Raw genomic sequence first — 24,711 nt, 5'->3', positions numbered from 1 at the left:
TACTAAAATCAGTCTCTTACAATTTTATTCATTTTTAACTACAAAGCTTAGTTCTAATTTATTAAATATACAGTTGAGACAAGATTCAAATTCGAGACAAGATATCAACCCTGTATTATAGCATACAGTTAAAAGGCAAGATGAAGGTAAGTTATAGTAGTACAATTCTCCTGAAACAAATTTTGTACAAAGGTTGATAGCAAAAACAAAACATACACGCAAAACAATAAATACTTACTTTCATTATGCAGAAAATATGAATATTTTTTCAGAAAAAGTGTACTACCAATCATGTCAATATAAGTTTTGAGAAATTGTGTAAGAAATCCTTTGGACTAATCCTAATGGCTCATTCATTGAATTCATTCATTAAAGGAACTATTATTAAATGTATGACATTTTTAAACACTAAATAAATTATTAAATACATTTAGAAGTTGACATAAATAACTAGTATGTACATAATTACATTTGACTTCATTCAAAGTCTCGTACGCGTTAAACTGTTCATTATGCAAATAGAATAAGCTCCCATTCTACAATATAATTTAGCAATGTACTACAACTTAAGTCATAACTTTTGTAATAGAATTGATATATGACCTTTAACAATGATGTGGAAGCACAACAGATATACACACAAAAACATTTTGATGAACATATATAAACTTTAAAATCATGAATTTAACACAAGGAGCACAAATTTATCATCGAATTATCGATGTATTTTGGATGGACACGCATATCCCTATGCAGGAAGACATGCACATAACTGTAGCATTTAAATTCTTTCATATAAAAATATACTCTGCAAAAATCTTAACAGGTCTTTTCTTTTGTATCTTTGAGAAGCAATAGGTCAACAAATGACAACACGCCATTAAAAGGTTTCAGCATCATCGCAATCACGAGTATCGTGTCCGAACACTGCAAAACAGGTAAAACAATTGTAAATGGAATCGGATAGAAATGCGAGAAATCGTTAAACGGATTAGTATGAAATATTCAACAGGATTGCTTAAAATAAAAACATTGTATTAGTCAATATTAAAATATTTGTTCATTTCAAAAATTTAGAAGAAAACTTTAAATGCTTGGTTTTCTTCCTAGGAAAGAGAATAGTACAAACAAATGTAAAGAGAATTGCAATTCACAAAACTAAAAATAAATTCTTACTTTCACAGTTTTCGCAGTATGGTCTTTCCACTGGCGTTTTTTTCGGAGGTTTTACAACCTTTTCTGTATCTAGAAAATCTTGAGCTTGTCGTGGACAATCCTCGGTTTCGTGCAAATCGAATTGATCACAAATATCACAGAACATACGTGGCGCAGCCATTCGTTTTTCTAATGTGGTTCTAGAAATAGTTAATAAATATTATATAATTGTTGTAACATATCTTCATTTAGAACTTCATTTAAAAGTTCAATTCTACGAACTTTGTGTAGTCATCAGCTTCGTTGGCGGGCACTCCCATTTCAAGAACTTCAACTTTGCATAATAAAGCTTCATTTTTACGTTGCATGTCCACTATTACAGAGTTTAAGAAATCTATTTGACTCTTCGCTGTTTCATGTTCCTCTTTTAATTTTAATATGTCAATATCTTTATCAACTGAAATTAATAATTTAATTTCATAATATATGAATTATAAAGAAAATTAATCAATTTAAAACAAATTTTACCTATATGTTTTATATCATCTCCAACTGTCTGTAATATAAATTACAATTTATATTATATACTCATTTGTAGAGAACTTATATTAAATTCAAAGTTAAAAACTTACGTCGTAATTATTCTTTATGTTTTCACGAGTTAGTTTCAATTGATTTGTTGCTTCCGCCAATTTAGCAGTAATTTGTTTATTTTCTCTTTCCCTAAAATATTCAGTCGATATAAATTTGCGAAGTAGTATTAGAAAAAGTTCCAAATTATATTTTTTATACTTACAAATTATTTTGTGCTTCTTTTAATTGTGCGGATTCCGTGGACATAATGTTCAATTTTTCTATCAAATTTTGAATATTTTTTTCAGTTTCTTTTTCTTTCATTTTTATGGTATTTGTCAACATTTCAGATTTCTGTTCTTGTTCTGCGAGCAATCTTTCAAAAGATTCCTTACTCTCAAGTAAATTTCTGTTTTCTTTAATCACTTCATTTAGTTTACTTTGAATGAGTTTGACTTCCTTATTTTGCATCTGTTCATTATTTAATTTTTCCATTTGTGCATCTTCTAAAGCTTTAAGTTGTGCTGTTAATTTATTGATCGTTATTTCTTTATTATTAAAATCATTAATTTGTTTCTCTATAGTATCTTGAAGTAATTGTTGCTGTTTTTGTAATTCAGTATTTTTCTGCATTGCAGATTCAAGTTCAGTTTGCTTAGCTTTCATTTCACATTCTAAAGTACTTTGTAATTTCATTACAGATTCTTCTTTGGAGCTTTTTAATTCTTTTATAATATGTTCTGATTCTCGAAGTATACCATTTTTTACATCCAATTCATTTTGTACAGTCTTTAACTGTGATTCTAAAGTTTTCACATTTTCCTCTAATTTTAATTCTAGAGATTTGAGATTATTTTCTAAAGAAATTTTTGTTTTCGTATTGTTAGATATTTCTTTTTCTTTTTCTGATAATATCTCTTGTAATTTCTTCATTTCGATCACTTTATCTGTTTGTTCTTTTTGCATAGAAGAAACAGTGTTATTGAGTTTTAAAATTTGTGCTTCAGTTTCTTTAGCTTCTTTTTTCATTTGGGTAAGAGCATCTTCTTTGATTTTAATCGTTTTCATGGTAACATCTAATTTATCTTTTAATTCTTGTACTTCATTGGACATACTATCTAATGATGTTGTAAGATTCTTGTCAGTAGCTTCTTTATTAGTTATCAAAGTTTCGTTCGTTCTTTGTAAGTCTTCATATTTCTCTTGTAATTTTTTCAGACTGGAATTTTTTTCTGTTATTAATGACTCTAATTTCGTACGAATTGTTGCTTCAGCTTCGAGCTTTTCTGTCAATTCTTCAATTGACCAACGATTAGCACTTTGATCTGCTTCTAACTTGGATTTTATCTTTTGCAAAGCCTTTGTTTCCTCTTGAGAAGTAGTTAGTTCTGTTTTTAAATTATTTATCATTTTCTCAACAGAAGATATTTCTTCTTTATGTGAATTTTTTAAAGCTTCACATTGATATTGTAGATTAAGGATTTCTTCTTTAGTATTGTTTAATTCACTTGAAAGATTCAATGATTCCTGGGTTTTTTCTTTAAGTTCTTCTTTAATATGATCATTTTCTTTTATTTGTTTTTGAAGTTCTATATTTTCTGTTTCAAATCCTTTTATTTTACCAGATAACTCCGTGTTTAATTTCTTCTCCTTTTCTAATTCAGATTTTCTGTTTTCTAATTCTGTATGTTGCTCTTGAATTTGTGTATTAGCTTTATTTAATTCTGCCTCTGTGTTAGTCAACTTTGATTCTAATAATTTGAGGATAGTTTCATTTTTGAATATTTTATCTTTAAATTCAGCAAGTTCTTTTTCTTTCGCTCGTAAATCCTCATTGTATTTCATAAGTTGCTCCGATGAATTAGTAGAAGTGCTTATTAAATTTGTAATATCAGCTTCCTAAACATAAATTGAATAACTACATATTTTACATCTAATAATTATATCTTTTAAACTCTAGAGTAGTAATACTAACCAATTTTTCCTTTTGGGAAGTGACTTGAGATAATTTATTTTCTGTACCAGCAATTTGTTGGTTTAATTGTTCTATATTACTTTGAAGTCCACAGAATTCAGTCTCCAGATTCGTTTTAGCTTGTTCTGACAAAGTTAGTGCGTTTTGCAATTCTGAAATATAGATAGAATAATAAACTTAGTTCAATGATATAATTATTACAATTAAATTTATATATTACCTAAAGTCTTTTGTGTGAGATTTTTTATTTCTTCATCTTTATTGGCAAGAATCGATTTCAATTCTCGGACATCATTTTCTAATTTATCGAGTAATAGAGATTTTTGAGATATATAAGCATTTGCTTCTTCTATACATTTTGCTTTCTCTTCAATTTGATCCTGATAACGTTTAGTTAATTCTTCTATTTCAGCTGCAGTTGTTGAACGAAGTTCTGATAATTCCTTTTCTTTTACTTTTAATTCTTCGCTTAATTTTTTCAGTTGTGCTGAAGAATTAGCCTCGGTAGCAATTAAAGAAGCGATATCATGCTCCTAAAGTAGCGAAACATTTATTATTATTCAGAACATAATATTTATAAAGAAAAGTACTTACCAATTTCTGCTTTTCCTGAACTACTTTAAAATTATCTTCAGCCACTGTTTGATATTCCTGAATTTGCTTAGAAAGCAAACTATTCCTTTCTTCCATTAATTTGAGCTTTTCATTTAACTCTGTAAATTAATAAATTACAAATATTTTAAATTAATATTTGAATGTCTCATATTGTTAACATACCTTCGAGTTGTTTTAAGGCGGCGGATAATTCTTCATCTTTCTTCTTACTTATGTTTATTTGCGTAGATAATTCAGCCATCAGTTTTTCAGTCTCAGATATTTTCTGATCGAGTTGATTAGAAACTTCTTTAATTTTCGAATCTTTCATGTTCAATTGTTCATTGAAAGACTCTGAAAGTTTATTAATTTGTTTCATATTCTCAGTCTTAAGATTCTCCAACGCAACATTTTGTACTTCAAATTGCTTCTTTGATTGTAGCTCTAATTCTTGCGTTTTTGCTTTCAGAAGACTTTCTTTCTCTTCAACTATCTTTTCATACTTAGACATCAACAATTCCTTTTCGCTCGTACTTTCCTTTTTAATATTTTCTATCGTTTCTGTAGCTTTTTGTAATTGTTCTTTCAAAGTATTTGTACTCTGTTCGAATTCCTTTTTCATATCTTCTATCAACGTATTCTTTTTTTGCAAATCTTTCGTTGCACGTTCTATTTCTGTTCGTAAACTAGTTTCTGATTCTTTATGAGCTGCAGTTTCATGCTGATTTTCATTCAATTTTGATTCCAATTCTTCTATTCGAGTTATGTATTGCTCCATAAGTATTCTTTTCTCTTGCACCTCATTCTCAAGATTATTTCTACTTTCTTCTAAAATTTTATTGCGATTCTGTAAGTCTAAATTAATGTGTGATTATTAAAATATGTATGTGATGATTAAAATAAGCTGTGATTAAACTGTAAAGTGAAAACAATATGTGATAAAATATCCTTTCCTAAAGTACCTTCCAGTTGATGTTTTTCTTGAGTAGCAGCATTAGAAGCTTCATTGCGAATACGTGCCAATTCCTCTTCCGTTTCGAATAATTTGATGCTATCATGTTCAAGTTGAGCAACACGTTCTCTTTCTTCCAGCAATTGCTTCTCGAGATCTTTGATCTTAGTTTCATTTACAGTATTTATCACCTAACCACAAATGTACTTGTTTAATATTATTATAAATCAGTTTAAATACATATATTAACTAACATAAAGCACATTAAAATTGCGCATTAAGCGCAATATAAGTTTTTTTACCGACGAAATTGAATTAGGCGAAAATGCAATAAAATAAAAGAATATCATTTTTTATATACAACTATGTGTATAAATAATTTTGTATATAATATGTGTGTATAATATATAACTGTGTATAATATAACCAAATCAAAAATATACAAATTTGACGTAATGAGACAAATAAAAATATAAAATAAATAAATAATAAATAAACAACAGAGTAACAAATAAATAAACAAAATAAATAAATAAATAAATTACATTGATTTTTAAATTTTTCATATGACTTGATTACATATCACGTATTAATAATTGATTTATATATAAAGCACTTTGGTGTGAAAAAAAGCGATATTGGAAATAGACAGCAATTAAATTTGCAGTGCACTGTAAAGCTTGTTAATCCCGCACCTCTCTAACAAATTATATGTAACAACTATTACATTTGTCACAAATACGTAACAACTGAATCTATTTATTATATAATATAAATTCAATTTCTTCAATTGGTAATATTTTCATTTTTTTTATGTTTCTTTTCAGTTTTATATATCCTAATTAATTTATGAGCACCAATAGATAGTACTATTATTGTAATTATTCTAATATTTAATGTTAACGAAAATTATGAATTAATTAGTCGAGAAAGCATGGAAGAGATACTATATGACATCATTTAGTTTTTGCACAAATTTGCAATGAAATGCTAAACGACATGACTACAGTGACGATAAGAGAAGCGGTGCAGCAATACAGCATCATGAACCCTTCCTCTATCCCATATGGCTGCCATCGGATACTCACACATTGCTCACTTCTCTCTTTCTGAAAAGAAACGATAAGGTTTTTACGTTAACCCACAGCCTAGATACTGTCATATACCGTATAAAATCTTTTATTTTTGGTTAATTATCTTTTTAAAATGCAGTTCTAACTATTGCTTACGAATGATTATTTTGGAGAATTTTAAATTAAGTCTTTTAAATTAAATTACATATGCTATAGTTTTACCCATCACCATTTTGCATATAAGCTTTCAATTGTAGGGCAAGCATCTAATCCCTAATTTTAATATTCTATAATTCTTTGTAATCTTTGTGAACAATTGATCTATAATTAATCTTGCAACAGAATTAGAAACTTGACAAAACAAAGTGAAGTAAGAAAAAATATAAAAACCATGTATATGTTCTTTTATTTTACTTCCTGTTTTATTGTTTAAAAAAACTCTTATTTTTTAAATTCTTCTTATAAATGTTCACACTTACCTTACAACATACTTTATATCAAATTAATATATCTTAACATATCTGGAATAAAAGTTATACAGTTATGAAGTGTACCTGAATATCATCCTTGTTAACCGACTCTTCTTCAAAACGAAACAGAAGATCTTCGCACTTCCTTTTCTCTTCCTCCAGTTGCAGAGCAAGTGCATTTTTCTCCTCGAGTAATTTTGAAAACGCAACCTCCACCTCAGTAACAGTTTTCTGCATTTTCTCTCGATACTAAAATTAAAATTACTCTTTGAATATCATCATAAAATTAAACGACAATACAAATGATGCGTGATAATATCACAACCTGCTCATATTCTTTTGTTATTGAAATAAGCGACTGTTCTGCTTGATCTGCTTGATTTGCGGCTTTTGTAATTCGTTCACGTTCTAAATCTCGTTCTTTCCGCAGAATCTCGATTTCTTGTTGTTTCTCCTTTAACGTTTCCTAGAAATGATGGAGATGAAAAAATGCGTAAGAATGTATAAGAAAAAATTGCAAATATTGTTTGAATATTTATTCGGAATGCTCTATTGTAAGGATTTCTCATTGCAGCATTACAATACACATTTGTTCAAGAACAAACGAATAACATATGAATTTATATCATAATACTACTTCCTACATTAACCTTAATAAAAGCAAATATTTAATTATTGCCATCAAAACATGCGTCTATATATATTTATATAAAGACCATGTTTGTTCTATTCATACTACGTTCTTTATGTTAAATTTTTGTCGTTCTTATGTTACAGGAGAACCGGTTTTTAATAAATGCAAGAAAAGCAAACTAAGTTTACTCGATAAATATGCAAGCCGCGTAGTGTTATTCTGATACAAAATTTGCAACTTAAATACATATATTCATCTCTACATCATCAACAATAAATATGTATATCGAATACTTCATTCTCAGCACGAATTTCAAAAGCGTGTAAACTAAATTGGTTAAATTATTTATTACACACTTGTTCTGATAACATTTAATTAAATAAATACGACTTGCATAATAAATGGCAGGAAAATAAGTTTTACAATATTGTTAACATAAAATATTTTCGTCCAGTTAAATAAGTAAATAAATAAAAAAAAAATTAATTTACAAAAGAGATACCCATCTAGGTACATATTTAGATAGGTATAAGGAGATTAAGAGGAATGGACGGATGATTTTATTAACATCACATACAAATATCAGAGTACTTTTCTACTTATTATCTACTGTACAACTAGCGATAACGCACTAACGAATAAATTTTTAATATCTGTAATGATATTCTAAATGAATTAATATGGCAAACCTTGGCTCTTAAATCATACAGATTATTTTTAAATTTATGCAAATACCATATGTTTGTTAATCTCTTTCTGTTGTGTAGAGTGTATGGAGAATATCATTTATTACATTCCTAATTAAATAGGGGAATGGCAATTAAATGTTAAATCATAATCTCACCTGCAGGGTGATTCGTGCAGGTGTCGAGGTGCGCAAACCAGGCCGCTAGAATTTTGGATGCAACAAAAAAATAAAAGTATATCATGCAACAGCCATACAGTTAAACTCCACAATTCCTATTCTTACTTACTTCCTCTTCCAATAAATAAATATATATTATTTTTTCTTGATAAAAAAAGGTGTATAAAGATTTTATGAAAAGAATACTGTACGATCACATGACTTTCTTAAGCAGTCGATAAAAATTAAATCCATCCAAAGATTAGGAATACTGAACATCTCTTTGGATCATGAATTAAGTTCGACTTAAACTAATATCTAATAATGGATAATGTTATTAACAAGAACAGCAACATCGATAACAACTTTAACACACACACATATAAATATATATATGTATATCTATGTCAATCTATGTAACAACGTTACTATTGGACTAACAAGCTAACAACACGCAATATCACTCGCAAACGCGTTTCAAAGCAGTCTAACAGAAGAGGTGATGCTTTATTCATACAAATTAAGAGAAACGCGTTTGTTGTATTCCTTAGAACAATCAGAGAATCATTTACTTTCCAAATATTTTAGATCTCAAGGTACAGATTTGGTACCAAAATAAACACTACTAATAATTTTAACAATACATACAAAATGCTGTATGACCCTAAGTTTTTTTTACTTCAGTGCTTTACTAATATACAGACTAATATGTCATCTGCTTATTTCATGCCTTTAAATGCATAAAAATCTGCAGTCTTCCGATTTCACAAATGACTAATCTATCTTTCTCTGATTGTTCAAACGAAGTGTCAAACAGATTGGACAGTCAGGAATCTGCGTTCTGGAGAGAAGATACAAGCTGCAGGCGATCCTCCTCACTCTGGCACGGTGAATCTTACCCTCGTGGCGCTGACACTAGCCCTGCTCACTGTGCTCGGGGTAGTGCTGATGATGCTCGACACCGAGGCCAATGATTCTCTGGAACCGGTCTTCCTCAGGGACATGTTCAGGGCGGCGCCGGTTGGCTTGTGCACTATGCATGATGACCTTTTGCTGGACGGCGACCGGCTGACCTTGTGCGCGGGTGCGAACAGCCCGTATTTAGGTCGACACTCGAAGTACCTGAATGAACGCTAAACTGGTTAGCAAAGCAGAGACGAAAAGTAGGAGCTAATTGATGTCTTTACATTTTTTTTTTTTTTTTTTCGTTCACTCATTATTTTGTTATATAATTAATGGGACTAATGGAAACTTAGCTTGATCTTTTTTCAACTTTTTCTTTTTTAGAGTAAGAGAGAACACTGGTAAGAAATCTCAAGGCTGTCATCGTTATCCGTTTACATCTGTTCTGTATGAGATCGAGGCTATAAATACAGCTACTGTGATCGAGTCACGTTAATTAATTCGACGTTGCGGAATCGAACAAAACAATACTCCCACGCTGCGGATATCTGTGCTCTATTGTGAACTGAATTAGAGACTGTTCCTTTGTTTTACGTAATGATAAAGTAACAAGAATATAAAAAAAGGAATAATAAAAACTTGAAAAAATCTCAAACGTAATGAAAGGACCTGAGAAATTTAAAGTTCTTCTGTGGGGAGGAGCGAACGGCGGAGGAAGAGATCTTGAGCGATCGAGATCTTTGATCCGGACTATAAATTTTGATAATTGATGCAGACCTCTTGTCGTTGACGGAGCCGTCGTTCTTTCCAATCGGCTCATCCAATTCCACGCCGCACCATTCGCCGAGTGCAAATTCTGTGGTACCGACGTATCTCAGGACACCGGTTTTGCTGCCTTGACTGGACGATACTATTACTCTGTCACCTATCCTGAGATCCTTCTGCGACACGATGGACGATATACTCGTCGTTGATGCGTCTGCGTGACGAGTTACAATAGGTTTCTTATAGTAAATGAATTTTTTCAGAGCAGATACGTGCGTGAAACATTGAGATAAGATTACGCAAAATAACTTCGTTAAAAAGATGTTTTTGATGATTGCAGTTAACCCTCAACTAGTTAAAAATGAGATTTATAAAAATTTACGCTAATGCAAATTTTTAAATATGAAATATTTTTAATTTTACCGTGATCAATAATTTGGATATTGTTATTAAAATATATTAATATTAATATTGTTATTTAATATATTCATGTTTCAATTCAAAGAATCTAAGGAACAAAGAGTCAAAAATTAAAAAAAAAAAAAGAAATTCAAGATCAATTCTACTGAAAATTGAATTAAAAACACTAAGAATTTTTTTAAAGAAATAACAAATGAGAATCATTTAAATATCAGATCAAATGTTTACAATATTTATAGTTTGATCGATGATAAGAAAGTGAGGAAGCAGTATCCAAATTTATTTATTAAACGCAGGAAACACGATGTGTGGATAAATAAACAAACATTTAGAAAACGTAGACTACACTACGATGCATAATGAAACAATATATACATTATCTCTTTCAGAGAAATTTAAATTGTCTAAGTTGTGACGCTACAAACCAAATATTACACAACGTGCTACATGTTAGATACAACAATAAAACAGTCTACATAATGTGACTTTAAGCTACACAGCGTGCAACTGAATATTTCACTCAGAAAAGCAAAAACAATTTTACAGAGAATTTTGCAGGAAACTTAAACTTTACATAAATTATCCTGAATTGATCATGAAATATTTGGTTGCTACACAAATTCTGCCCATCTTTTGCTTCATGTTCGTCCAAAAATTTAATATAGATTTTATGAAAGAAGAAATTAACATGCCTTACAGCATTATGATAAACTATCTTGCCAAAATAACAATTTATAGTTTGAGTTATGTTTCTTTAATCATGAAACTTACTTTACATTTAGATTATTTCAATGTTATTTAACATTTATTATTTCATATTTTAGTACTTAATGATCAGGTAATAAAAAAAGATTTTATAATAATAAATCTGACATCAAGAAATGGTACAGCTACATAGTTAACAGTTAAATAATTTTAAATATAGTGATTAAGCTCAAGCTCTTCTTTTGTAAAAGAAATATGAGATCCACATCCACGTTTGATTTTGTAAATCGAAATTTTAAATTTAATTTAGTAGACAGAACTTGTACAGCTTATCTAATCTATAGTTTATACAATACTCTACAATATACATCTTAAAACCTACAAAATTCTCGAACAGCAAACAAACAGCTTCTTTCTATTCTACGACTCTGTCAAAAGGAGAAACGTAAAGAGAGGGAGAAGAAACTAAAACGAAAAGAACAAATTCGTTCAAATTCCTCTTGCGCAACTCTCGTTCTTGACGTTCTTAAACAGAAAGTTCAAGCACACTACGAACGAGGGTAATATCTCCTGCAACGATCCTTACTCAGAGACGGGGACATGGATTTGCTGAGGCTCTCAGGTGGTGACGTAGGTGTCTTTTGTATTGGCGACGTTTCAGTGACATCGATTAACGGTTCTCTGGTCAGTCTGGTCAATCGAGAAAAGATCCCTCGCTTTGGCTCGCATTGGAAGTATCGAGACCCAGCCACAGATCCATCGTTCTTGCCTGAAGTGTCCACTTAGTCGTTAAATTTCGTTCGTAAACCATTTCCTCTTCGAAGATTAGGGCTTACCAATGGGTTCGTCCAGCACTACGCCAGCCCAATCTCCAGGGGCAAATTTAGTTTCGCCGATATAGGCAATAGCGCCTGGTTTCGTGCCACCGACCCATACTCGATCTCCTATTATGAAGCTGTCCGTGTCCTCCGTCAGGACCACGCTGTTATCTAGTCGGAATGGAATTACATATAAACGTGTTTAATTGCGCTACTAGGTTTTCTGCTTCGTTGGAATTTTTGGTTCGAACTTCTAATTGCTTGTTTTTGGGATCCTCTAATTTATGTTTCTCGCTCTTTTATTTTTCTTCAAATCTCCAATTTTAAAAGAGAAGATAATCTCGTTGAAAGGAGTTTTTCCTTATTATTTTAGGAAGAAAGGCAATCTCGTCGAATTCGAATTATTTTTCTATTATTTTTTTGTCTATATTATCTTTGGAAAGGGGATAAACTTGTCGAAATTATCTTCTTGGCCGAATTCGAGTTCTCTGTTTTATTTTTAATTTTTTTCCAGGAAGAAAGATACTATTCTGGAAGAAAAAATAAACTACTGCGTTTTAATAAATAAGTGTTCGACAAGTGTTTCGCAAAAATTCCTATTAATGAAATATTCTTTTTCTAAAGGCGTATGTCGATACTGACTACTTCATTCAACAAATTTTTGAGTTAATCAGGCAATATTACAGGCATACGTGCAACAAAAGCTACGAACTACAAGAAACGAATGAATATCACGAAACAATTTACAGAAAAAGTGTCATCATAGAGAGATGCCAGGGTAATCACCCATTTTATGAAAAACAGATTTAAAAGAATTTGAAGTGTTGATTAAAGTACTGTGAAAAAAATCACAGTTTCTGGATGAACGCCAAGATAACAGAGATTCTACTGCAGGGATGAAGTCGTAAGGACTTCACTGCATTTTTTTCTGCAATGCGGTCGATAATTTTTTCTCGTATTCTTCGTATTAATATTATAACGAAAACCTACGATACTTTGTAATAAAAATTAATAATCAAACATAGAGATTACATGTCTATGGTAATATATATAAAAAAAAATAAAATAAAAAATATAGGACTTTATAATTAAGAATTAAAATTTCAATACTTAATAATCCCGCTACGTTTCTCGAATTTTCATAGCTGAATGATATTTTTTGTTTTTAACAACTGAATACTTTAACAAAATTTCTAACAAGAGATCAATGATTACATCAATAATTAAATAGTTTCGACAATGATTTTTTAAAATAATTACCTTCTCTTGAAACTTAAACAATAGAGTTACAATAAATACGATTTGATCGAAAGTTCAAAGAATGCAACAGGACAACACCTTATCATTTAAGTTTTCACAAAAATTTGGGCGATTACTTTTGCACTCTATAACAAAAGAAAAAAAGGGAAACATAAAGAACTACATAAAGAAAGAAAAGAGAGAAAGCACCTACCTGATCCTCTGCGCAGGCCAGCCTCGCTTAATCGACGGCCGTGCGTTTCCCAGAGATGATCCATTTGGTCTGTGATCATGCAAAACAATGCAGAACAATGCAAATCAAATGAAACAAGAAGCATGCTCTTACGGGACAAACTTAACTGAGTTTCGTCTTCAATCTTGCTGAAGAGTCGAACGCCGCGATTGAGGACACAATTTAGAAAAAAAAGAAAGAAAAAAAAGGAAGAATACTAAATGGACACACACATAGTGAACGACATTACATACTGTAGTGGGAGATTAAGATCCTTATCTAGTAATCATGCGTTACGCATCACATACAAATCGTAATACGATTTTTAATTGCAACTGGCTGATACGTAAGAGAGGAAGTTCATTTCCTCATGGGCGAAGTTATTAAGCGCAAAGTTACATAAACGAGGCACGTTCGAATGCAAATCGATCGATGACAATGCTGTAAACATTGTATTTAAGATATGTTAAATACTTGAATATTATTCATTCACTATAACAATGCATTATAGATTCTAGAGCAGTACTTGCTGTCTTAATCTCGTTTTGATGTCTGAGAATCAAAATATTTTAAAATATTCTTCTTTTCTTATTTTTTTGAAGAAGCTTTACTTCTTGATTCAATTTAAATTATTTAATTAATAAGAGAAGAAAGAACAAAATAAGAAATGTCATAACTCTTTCGACAGTAATTCAATTACAGCGCAAGTCGAACGTATTATCTCGAAGCATGCGGTTTCTTCCAGTAAAAAACCGAAGAAAAACATCACGATTCCTGATTTAATTAAATATTCATGAGCAATCTGTGGGCGAACCGATGGTAGTAGGTCGATCGCGTGGGTAGAAGTCTCTGTTCGACGAGATCGATTTGCGATTAGAACAAAATGATCGAACGTTGAATTGTGCATACGCGACGATGATTAAAGATGATTCTCCGTATGAGATGTTTCGAACAAAATATTTGAAAATTTGTAATTAGCAATATAAAAGAATTTATACCATTTTCTATGTGATAAAAAAAAATAAATGAATAAGAGTGAATTTTGCAATTAACGAAATAAATAAATAATAATAAAAAATGGAAATGTAAGATTTATAGAAATCTTCGGAATTTCCATTGTAAATAATTTGTCAGAAATATTATGGAACTTAGAAGAAAATAATACGAATAAATAATTCATAGTCACTAACAATTGATAGGTAATTAGAATTATTGCATACTAGTAACAATATTATGTTACAAATGACAATTCAAATTCAAACTATTACATCCGAAACTGACTAATCCTTGAAAAAAAAAAAAAAAAGATTACAAATACTATATAAAGATCTATGCATCATTATCTAATGCTTTGAGTCGCCACATGTGAGTCATTGAGAAAAAGAAGTGCAGAAAAGAAACGATGCAAGTCCAATGACCAATTCAGTTAAAATAAATTTTACATAATGAAACTTTGCTAAATAAAGCTGTAGTCTTACTCTAATCTATTTTTAGAGATAAATATAGTAGATACAGTTACCAAAATAAACTTTGTATAGTGTCAAACACCTTAAACGCCTGACACGTGGTACGCCTTGTAATTAAATCCGCACAAGCAGTAGTCATACAATACAAGATATTTCTGTTCCGCACGAAATGTGGACGATCCATATGTAAACAAGGTTAATGGTAGTACTGATTCAATTACTACTACGCTCGACAGGTAGCAATTTGTTCCTGGAATCTAATCTAATGAACATCATATGTAACACGATCTTGGCAATCTCTGTGACAGATTCGATTTTCAATCACGCTCAACGAGTCACTCGTTGATGTATCAAATTTTTCTCGTATACTCTGTTGAATATATCAATTACTCCGGTTGGGAACTTAAAAAATTTGAATTTTCAACTCAAAAATCCAATTCTATTCAATAAGATTCATTTAAATTTTAAATATAATCAAATTATTTAAGAAAACATTGGTAACAGATGAAGAAAATAATATTTTTGATTCAATTAACAACAATTAAATAATGTCTAGCCATTAAAGAAGATTATGTATACACACGCGAGCCACTGTATTACGTCAGTGGAGCCAACAAGTCAATAAATGAAATTTGTGGATCAGTCTCAAAACCGGTTGTCATTGACGATGTAAATATCAAAGAAACCTAAAAAACGAACAACATCCTTAGTCCCTTCTACCATATTTAGTCGACAGTGTCACACAATGTAATTGAACACTATGAAATCATGATTACGTCAGAACGAAAGATCGTCACCTATTTAGAATGACCCATGAAAGGATTTGAGGAAAACACGTGTAAACATTTGTATAACATGTTTGCAATTCTGATATCACGCAAACGACAATTACTTGAGTAAAGAATTTTATGAATATTCATCAGTGTAAACCATAAGTAGAGACATTAAGTAACGGACACATGCACTATTGTGGATGATCTACATTGAAGATAACTAATGGCAATAACAATGAAGTTCTGATACGATTATCGATGAAAAATCAACTGTTAACATTTGAACTGCTAATATCTTTAAATGATAAATAATAAATTGTAGTACTAGGAAATTGGAAAGTAATTCTCACTGAACTAATTTCATTTCCTTAAGTTCTTAATATGAAGAGAAATCAACTGTTCTATATCTCCATTACTTTTTCTACCTCTTCCTTATGAAGAATTTTCCTAATGACGAATATCAAATATCGGGAAATCATATCCACGTCTATATTTCCATGTCAATTCGAAAATTGACATTGTTACCTTGAGCTTTCCTATCGCATTGCGAAACCCGAGCCCAGAGGGGCGCTACGCACACGACCGATCATGGGTGCAAGGTGGACGCCGTGAAAATTCCTGCTCGAAATGGAAAGCGTGGCGAGCACGTGGGAGGAAAGATGAAACACACGGCTGGAAATTTAGCGTACAATAAATACATGGGAATTGCATAACGCAATATGCGTCTGCACGCGCCGTGAGTCCCTTCCTAACTGCGGTACAACTGGAGCCACTGGATGAACCAATAAGGCAAGATAGCTGCCCTCGATGCGAGACCAAGCGCTTTTGTACGCGGCTAACGTCTCTTTCCGCTCTGCGCATCGTGAATAATCAAATACACTATCTGGATCTCGCATCTCGTAGTGCTATTCTAGAAAAAGATCAAGGTTTAATCTTTGATGATCAATAGGTGCCCTTGCAAGAAAGATTTTGAGAGTCTCTTTAAAGGATTCTTTGTACTTACATGAATAGGGTTGTATAGGATATTAAAGGGTTGTAAAGATTGTGATGATGTTTGAAATGATTCATAGTTGGAGAAGCTGAGGAACATCAGGATTGAATTACTAGACAATATAAAGATTGAAAGATCTACAAGTTCTAAAGCAGATCTATGAGTATAATGATTTACATGTAAATAAGGAACATGTATAAAATTGAAGATTCTAATATGTATGATATTTAATAGATTGATTGAGAAAAATGACCACTTATTGATCTACACTATCTACAAAGATAAAGATATTGCAACAGATAAAGATATTCAACAGCTAATTTAATTTGTTGATTCAAATATGACTTTAAAATAACTAAGAACTAGAATATGAAATAAAATATTTCTTAAGTATTCTCTACAATTTTCAGAAGCAACTTTAAAAAGTTTCTGAAATAAATGAAAAACAATAAACGGAATCTTAAATGAAATTAAATCTAACAAATCTTGACAAAGAATCCATTAAAAATTTAAAGAATACATTTATCAAAACACAATTAAATTAATTGAGAGAAGCAAATTAACGAATGGTCCATTGTTCAGTTAATAACACCAAATGAAATCATTTATTGTTTCAACTGATCTTTCTGATAAGACAGCGTTCATAATAATACTCGATAATGATTATAGCATTTGTTAATGAGAAATCGGTATATTTACCAGATCGCTCGGACGAGATGCGTTGCGTTGAGAGGTGGAAGAACGACTTGCGAGAAGTTCGCGAGCTCGGGCTTGTAAAAGTATTCGTTCACGTCTCAGGGTCTCGTGGGCGTACTCGTTTACGTGGCGTGGGGAATTAACGGAGACTCGTTGAGTTTCATACTGTTATAACCCTTTATTTATATCGTTTCTTCAATTGATATATACGCATGCTCTATATGGACCACATTCAACGTTTCGTTATTTATACTTCAATTTTACAGTTATTTCCAATATAAACTATAAATACAAATAACACATTGATTTCTCTTCTCCAATTTACAAGGAATATTGACAAAATACGAGAGTAAATAACATTTGTATTTTGAGTGATATAGATAAATATCACATTATAATAATATAAGGGTCAAGAGACTTTTGCTATCAAATGTTATCTTCATGTGATAATATTATCCTTATCAAGTATAATTATACTTGAATATTATATTATAGCTTATCAAGTAACTTCCTGTAATCTGTCCACAAAGTCATTTGTGTACAATCAAATTATGATGTTTTTGTAATATTCAAAGATTTTTTTCAAATTAAATACTGTCTTACATGTAAGCAACACAATACATTGGACATTTAAACTAAGAAAACGATGGATAAAATCGTAATCTTTTCAAAACATGCAGGCATATAGAGTGTAATGTAATAGATAAGTTTATCAAAGACTCACTCATTGATGGTCTTGGAGGTGATGGTGGAACCGCTGGTCTTGGTGGTAAATTACTACATGGTCGACCAATTTTTGATGGTGGTCTTATTCCTGATGGTTTTGGTTCAGTCATCTTTCATATATGCACTCACTGTTATATAACACTGAAACATGAAAATGACGAGTTAATAAAATTTGGAAACTCTCTAACAGATGTAAGGAAATAAAAATTTAAAAATGTAACTATGCATTGATATATTTTAATAAAATATTAGTACAATGGTAACATATATGAATAATTATATACGAAACATCGCAGACAAAATTTTTTTATGAAATACAGAATTCATAATACATTGCATAATAGTTATCAACATTATTCTAATTTTAAATCAATTTCAATTGATTAAAACAATTATTTCTCAATTTTTTATTTACATTTAGTTTTAGAATAGTTCTTGCATAAACAAAGTACATTCGTAATTGCATTCGAAATTCAAAGACCATAATCGAGAAGTTAACTCGAAATCGAAACTTGAATTGCGCATGCACTTAAGCGAAATACGCAATAATTATGATGAATGTCTGACATTAGTTAACAAACATAAAAGTATGATCTATTATTTTTATATATAAAAATGACACCTGTTAAAACATGAATTTTATGTGTAAATGGATATCACGATGTCAAAAAAATGACAAATGGAAAGTTAACCTCTTCGAGATGGATGTTAGCTGTTACAGAAAAAAAAAAAGAAAAAAAGAATATAGAGATATCATACCTTATTTAAATATGACGTGATGTTTTCGTGTACAATCAATTGACATATTTTACAAGCAACATCACTATATTCACGAATAAGCACCGCGAAATATGCGCACAAATTCACACGACGGTCAAAGGAAAAGTGACAATTACTGGCGCCAGAAGCGCCGTCACGGTCTACTTGCGAATTATATTGTAACTGTCAATTTTTTATTAATTATTTATGTATTGATATATCTTTTTCACATATTGTTTGAACTTTCTGCATAACTAATACATGTATTATTATTGTTTATTTTTCATAAATATTTCATGTTTACGATTGATTATTAACTTCTACTCATTATGTTTTAGATGCAACAGTTTCACTATTGCATCGCTGAATAAATAAATTCCGTCTATTTTGACATTAAATAAATATGTAAATGTTTTTCAAAGATTCTCATATAGTTGTTTAATTTTTATAAAATTCAACGTGACAGAATGTCTGACATGTAGATAAATTTTTTTTAAAGTATTTATTGAAGGTCAAACTTTCATTAGTTATAGAAGTTTTGTGGATTCTTAGAAATCCATTTCGAAATAAACATACGGGCAATATAGTATCTTATATTAAAATTGCGTTAACAGTAAAGAGAAAAATTAAATAGGACATCAAATAATGAAATACGCAGAATGAAAAGTATTACTTGATAAATGTATCATAAATGATTCATGTGTCAAAATGTTTTTATTTGTCGTAAGTGACAGCGCGATGAGAAACATTAATTTAATGTTAAAAAGTTCGATTTATTTCTTAATACGTTCTCGGATTTCCTTCATTATCAGAATTTAACGTACGTGGAATAAAACAGGTACTTGATAGTATCAAATAAAATAATTTTGGTAGAAATAATTGGAGGTTAGGTTATGACAAAAAATGACAATTGATCTATCGACAGTACCACTTGTTGCTTTGTCCATCGAAAGTAAATATGCTATTTCGTCATTATTAAATCCTCCGAAAATTTTACCTTCTGAAAATGGATTACCTAGGTAATTTACATTCTGATAAATTTCTTACACTTTTTTTTTATTTGACTTCTAGTAATTAACAATTCTCATCTATTTTTTAACTTTTAGAGATTGGCGAGGTCTTGCACATTTTTGCAAATTAAGCGGAGAAATAATGCCATTATTAACATCACATCCAGATCCAACTACTTATATTTTAACAACTTGGCAACAGAAAGAGAAAGATGTTACACTTAAAGATTTGCAAATTGCTTTGGAAGAAATCGAAAGATGGGATATCTTAGATGATACATCAAAACTTTTTGGTTTGTACTAACCATAACATGTAATTAAATATATTTTATTTTAAGTCTAAATTATTTTCTTTTATATCACAGAGGGAGATGGTGAAAAATATTTAGAACAATTGCAAAAGTCTCAGACATCAGCTGAAATAATCTCAAATGACATTGATGAAAAAGTTCTTACTGTAGGCAAGTAATACATAAAATATAGTGACTGTTGTATGTTGTATGATAAGAAGTCAAAAGTTATTAAGATTATTATTTTTTAACAGATGATCTTCATAGACTAAGACAAGGCTTGGAAAATCAGTATTATGATGCGTTTTTATTGTATGCTGATGAAGATGTTAATTGGGCCACTGAAATGTTGAACAAATTGGAAAATAAATATAACTTGAAGGTAAAAAAGTAAAACTAATATTTTGTATAAAAAGATGATAAGATATAAATGAAATATATCTTTCAGCTTTGTGTAAAAGATCGTGATTTAATTGCTGGAGTCACATTTGAACATGAAGCTATAATGACTCTAATATCAGAACGTTGTAACAGACTGATTGTTATAATATCATCCAATTTTCTGAAAAGCCCAGCAAATAAATTCTTTTTGAATTATGCTCAAGCATTGGGTATCGGTAAGCATTAATATCAACGTATTAAATAATATAAATTATATAATTTGAATTTTATATTGTAATGTTTGTTTTAATTAGACAAACAACAAAGGAAGATCATACCATGTTTGTATGAAATATGCAAATTGCCACCACAGCTAAGATACATGTTTGTATTAGATTATAATAGAATTGGTTTGTACGATTTCTGGGAAAAATTAAAAGACTCTGTACAAGTTGCAAATAAAGTAAAAGGAAATGCTAATGCTCTTCTTGCAAAAGATATAAATAATGAAATTGAAGTAGATATTAAACATGTAGAGTCTTTAGAAGTACAAACGCTTGAATTACAAAATAGTAAAGAAACATTTAATATAAAGAATTCAAATCCTCCTGAATTTAATAATGTATACAAAGATAACAAAAAGTACAATCAATTTTTACAATGGACAAAAAAGAAACTGTCCATAAAAGGAGAAAATAATAAAAAAGAAGATGGAACAATCACAGAGACAATTAGTTTACCATCTATTGAAGATTTAGATCTATTGAGTACATCCACAGAATCAATAGAAAAAAGGAGTAAAATAAAATTTATAGATAAATATGTAAAAAAGGCGCATTTGAAAAAAATACTTGTTAAGTCATAAAAAAGATATTAATTGTTGATATTTTTGTTCAATATATAAAAAATAAAATACAATCACACTATATTTTAATAATAAAATATATACTTGTTAAGTCTGATAAAATGTTATTTTTCTTATGCGAAATTGATTATTTTTTAGATTCATTGATTTATCTGTATATAGATATACTACCTGTTGCACATTTATGTTCTTGCCTTGTGTTTACACATGGAGCTCCATACATTGGTCTATGTATCTTTTATATTATTATTAAACACAGTTAATAACCAAAACATACACTTGTATATTTTATAGAGTATTACAAACAAATTGGATGGCTTTGTTACTTCAAATCCATCTAATTATGAGCTATTGAATATTGCCTCAGATTCCCGCCAAATATATGTACATACATGTATACATGTATCACATTTTGGCGCCATTGACCGAGATTGTTTCTAATTGTGTTTTTTGTTTTTTTATAACTTAATATTTTATTTAAATTATGTGTAAACTGACAAAGTGATAATAAGAAGTATTCAAAACATATATACATTACAATTTAGATAGACTTAAGTATTAAAAATGGTACGCCGAAAACGTGATACGAGGTTAGTTTACACATATATTATATGACTAACAGTAGAGACATTATACGTGAATTAATATATTAAATAATGATATTTTTAATGAAACTAGAGTACTAGAAATCATTTACGATAATCTTTATAAATTTAATCCTCGAGAAAATTACTATATTGAACGCCAATTTGAATCTGTCATTTTCAAACGCGTGAGATTCACGTAATGTATCCTGATGTTATTATAACCAAATTTGTATATGAAATGTTAACGTTACTATTGTTTTTTTAACATTTAATACATATTCGTGAAAAATACTTGTGAAATTATTATTTTAGATCACTTAACAATTCGCGAGCATCACAAAGCAAAAAATCCGAAGTAAGTACATTTTGAAGAAGTTAAACGTTTCTAATTTCAGTACACTACTTAAATAAATTAGTTGCTCGTACAGAATGTTATTATTAATCACTATACATTTCTTTTTTAGACTCACGTTTTAGTAAACAAACGTGGATTTCGAAAGTCGCATGCTCTACGCGAAATTCGACATTACAGAAAAAGTGTAAACTTGCTTATACCGAAATTACCGTTCACTCGTTTAGTTAGAGATATTATGATAGACTTGTTTCCTAGAAGTGGAATAAACAGGTAAAATTTCAAATATTTGAATCTTAAAAACAAGCATATATAATTTATATAATTTTACAATAGAATACAAGCCTCTGCACTCCAAGCATTGCAAGAGGCTACTGAAGCCTATATAGTTCAGTTCTTTGAGGATTGTATACTATTGACGCAACACGCAAATCGTGTGACTCTTCAAGTTCGAGATATGATTTTAATGAGACGACTCAGAGGAAGAGACGATATTATAAATAGATGAAGTAATTTCATTCTAATGCATTTAAAATATTTTAATAGTTCTAAATTAAAGGGCAACAAATGTTTTATTTTACTAAGATTTAATAATTCTTCATCTTTAATGAATGTTATTAATATCTTTCTCTTGTTGTATAATAATAATAATATACATATTAATTGTACATATGCTAATAATACATCATTGAATTGTATAATTAACTATAGAATGTACCACTGATAAAAAAATTATACTTTAATAGTTTGTTCAATAAAATTTATTACATGGAAAACAGAACTTTTGATAAAATTCTTGTTTACTTTACGAAACTTTGGTAAAATATACATTTCTCGATTGTTAGGCAGGATCTTAGAATAGTGCATATCGAAGTTTCATAAGGTTCATTTCGTACGGATTTTGTTCGAACTTTCTACGTATGTAAGATAACATCAATTAAACGTGATAGAGTAAAAACGCTTATGAAACAATAAAATATAATATAACCGGTTGTTACGTTAAAATTTCTTCTGTTACTTCGTACGGGTTAGCTGCCGTCACTCGCAACACATGTTACAAGTGGAACATTATATTACGGTATACTAAAAAAAACCAACTAAAAAATATAGTATTACAAATAACAATACTACCTATTTACGCATTTATAATATATGTATATCTATAATACAATTTGATAAGGAAATATAAGAGCCACCTGAAGGAACAGGCTACCCTTTTATATTTTTGTGTGTGTATATTTGAGAAAAATTTCATATCTCCTAATCTTGAATATCTAAAAAGACACTTTGTAATAGGCACAACATTAATTACATTTTTATGCTGCCTGTCATTGTACAAAGTCAAAGTTACAATAATTCGTAACTTTACCATGACGGCGCTCCATGATCATTCCATTACTCACTGTACATTTCTTAAGTATCGTATATACTCATATACACTTACATTAGTAATGATTTGACTTCCGAAGAACTTTACATTATTTTTTTTCTTTTTTCCTTCTTTTTTACCAACATCCTAAATATGTACATCCATTACACAATACGTGATTGTGAGATAAAAAAAGATAAGGAAAGGAAATACTGAAATACCGAGGCGATTCTGTAATACAGAATAGGAAAACAGTTTGAACGAGCGAATACATATGACAAACGTCGTGCAGCTCGATCACCAATATGTTTATATATTACAATTAATTGTCACAAAATTAAATAACAAGTCTTTGCGTGCCGTCGTAATTTGACAAAAGTCATTTCCTCATGAAAGATCGCATCTTGTTCACACATTTATCCATAAAGTTCTTTTTTCGCTTCGGTTCGGCTCCTGTCGGAAGCGAGAGCAAGGAACCCTGCTCCCGTGACTTGTATTCGTTTGACGAAATGCTTTCGTCAGAATCTAACCCCGCGCCACAACTCTTTGCTTTGAGCAGTGTCAACTTATCGCTTCCCGTTACCACCAATCGTTCCTTTAATTCTGTGTTACTATCACAGGAATCAACATTCTCTGAACAAGCCTGGGAGTTCTTCTCGTCTTCTAGGCTCGGAATCACAGATGACAACGCTGTATCTACACTTACGAATCGATTTGGTTTGGGCGGTCGAGTTGGTACATTTTGTCCCTCTTTGCCGCTGTTCATCTCGAAACTCGACGACTTTTGCACCTCTTCTCGCTCTACAATATCAACCGGCTCCGATTTCGTTTCTGTAACTGTTTTCAATCGCTGCCTAGGAACTGGTATTGGATTTTGATTCTCGTTCGACTTTGCCCCTTGTTCGTCAGACTTGTCAGAATGAAGTTTAACAATTGTTCCTTCTTCTACGTTGCTTTCTGCCTTTTCCGGTACAACTTGAGAAAGACTGTCCTTTACTTTAGTATCGGAAAGTTTATCTAAAGCTTCCAGAAACATCCTAGAGTCAATTTTACTCTCGTTGTCCGGCTTCAGTAATTCTTCAGTCTTCATTTCT

At 30.3% G+C, this 24,711-nt stretch overlaps 3 protein-coding genes across 10 annotated transcripts; 2 read left to right on the top strand and 1 right to left on the bottom strand.

The window, feature by feature from the left end:
- On the bottom strand, positions 1 to 18,915 carry LOC122535803 (CAP-Gly domain-containing linker protein 1-like). Of its 8 annotated transcripts, none has more exons than XM_043667630.1 (22): positions 18,764 to 18,913; positions 18,003 to 18,145; positions 13,335 to 13,403; positions 11,900 to 12,052; positions 11,650 to 11,832; positions 9,951 to 10,152; positions 9,170 to 9,392; positions 8,271 to 8,315; positions 7,118 to 7,258; positions 6,877 to 7,041; positions 6,338 to 6,358; positions 5,260 to 5,440; positions 4,481 to 5,152; positions 4,298 to 4,416; positions 3,924 to 4,236; positions 3,704 to 3,855; positions 1,952 to 3,627; positions 1,788 to 1,878; positions 1,684 to 1,711; positions 1,438 to 1,612; positions 1,177 to 1,355; positions 1 to 927 (listed from the first exon to the last, which is right to left on the bottom strand). In XM_043667630.1, exons 2-22 carry the CDS (start codon positions 18,112 to 18,114, stop codon positions 881 to 883), a joined length of 4,947 nt encoding a protein of 1,648 aa, XP_043523565.1. In that variant the 5' UTR covers positions 18,115 to 18,145; positions 18,764 to 18,913; the 3' UTR covers positions 1 to 880. The 8 variants fall into 8 exon arrangements, with proteins under 8 accessions (XP_043523565.1, XP_043523566.1, XP_043523567.1 ...); XM_043667631.1 differs by having other exon boundaries at positions 18,003 to 18,132; XM_043667632.1 differs by lacking the exon at positions 6,338 to 6,358.
- Positions 18,916 to 19,194: 279 nt separating this feature from the next.
- Positions 19,195 to 21,330, top strand: LOC122535811 (myeloid differentiation primary response protein MyD88). The gene is made up of 6 exons (XM_043667647.1): positions 19,195 to 19,782; positions 19,870 to 20,066; positions 20,139 to 20,234; positions 20,318 to 20,445; positions 20,512 to 20,680; positions 20,759 to 21,330. Exons 1-6 carry the CDS (start codon positions 19,667 to 19,669, stop codon positions 21,307 to 21,309), a joined length of 1,257 nt encoding a protein of 418 aa, XP_043523582.1. The 5' UTR covers positions 19,195 to 19,666; the 3' UTR covers positions 21,310 to 21,330.
- A 12-nt stretch (positions 21,331 to 21,342) lies between these two features.
- Positions 21,343 to 22,842, top strand: LOC122535812 (histone H3.3 type b-like). Its single transcript, XM_043667648.1, has 4 exons — positions 21,343 to 21,899; positions 22,209 to 22,251; positions 22,361 to 22,521; positions 22,585 to 22,842. The coding sequence occupies exons 1-4, from the start codon at positions 21,874 to 21,876 to the stop codon at positions 22,754 to 22,756; spliced, it is 402 nt and encodes a 133-aa protein (XP_043523583.1). The 5' UTR covers positions 21,343 to 21,873; the 3' UTR covers positions 22,757 to 22,842.
- The last annotated feature ends 1,869 nt before the right edge of the window (positions 22,843 to 24,711 follow it).

The sequence above is a fragment of the Frieseomelitta varia genome, unplaced genomic scaffold, assembly GCF_011392965.1.
Source record: "Frieseomelitta varia isolate USP_RPSP 00005682 unplaced genomic scaffold, Fvar_1.2 scaffold_773, whole genome shotgun sequence".
Taxonomy (NCBI): Eukaryota; Metazoa; Arthropoda; class Insecta; order Hymenoptera; family Apidae; genus Frieseomelitta; species Frieseomelitta varia.
Note: the sequence above shows the minus strand (reverse complement) of the source record. Positions and strands in the feature narration are given on the sequence as shown.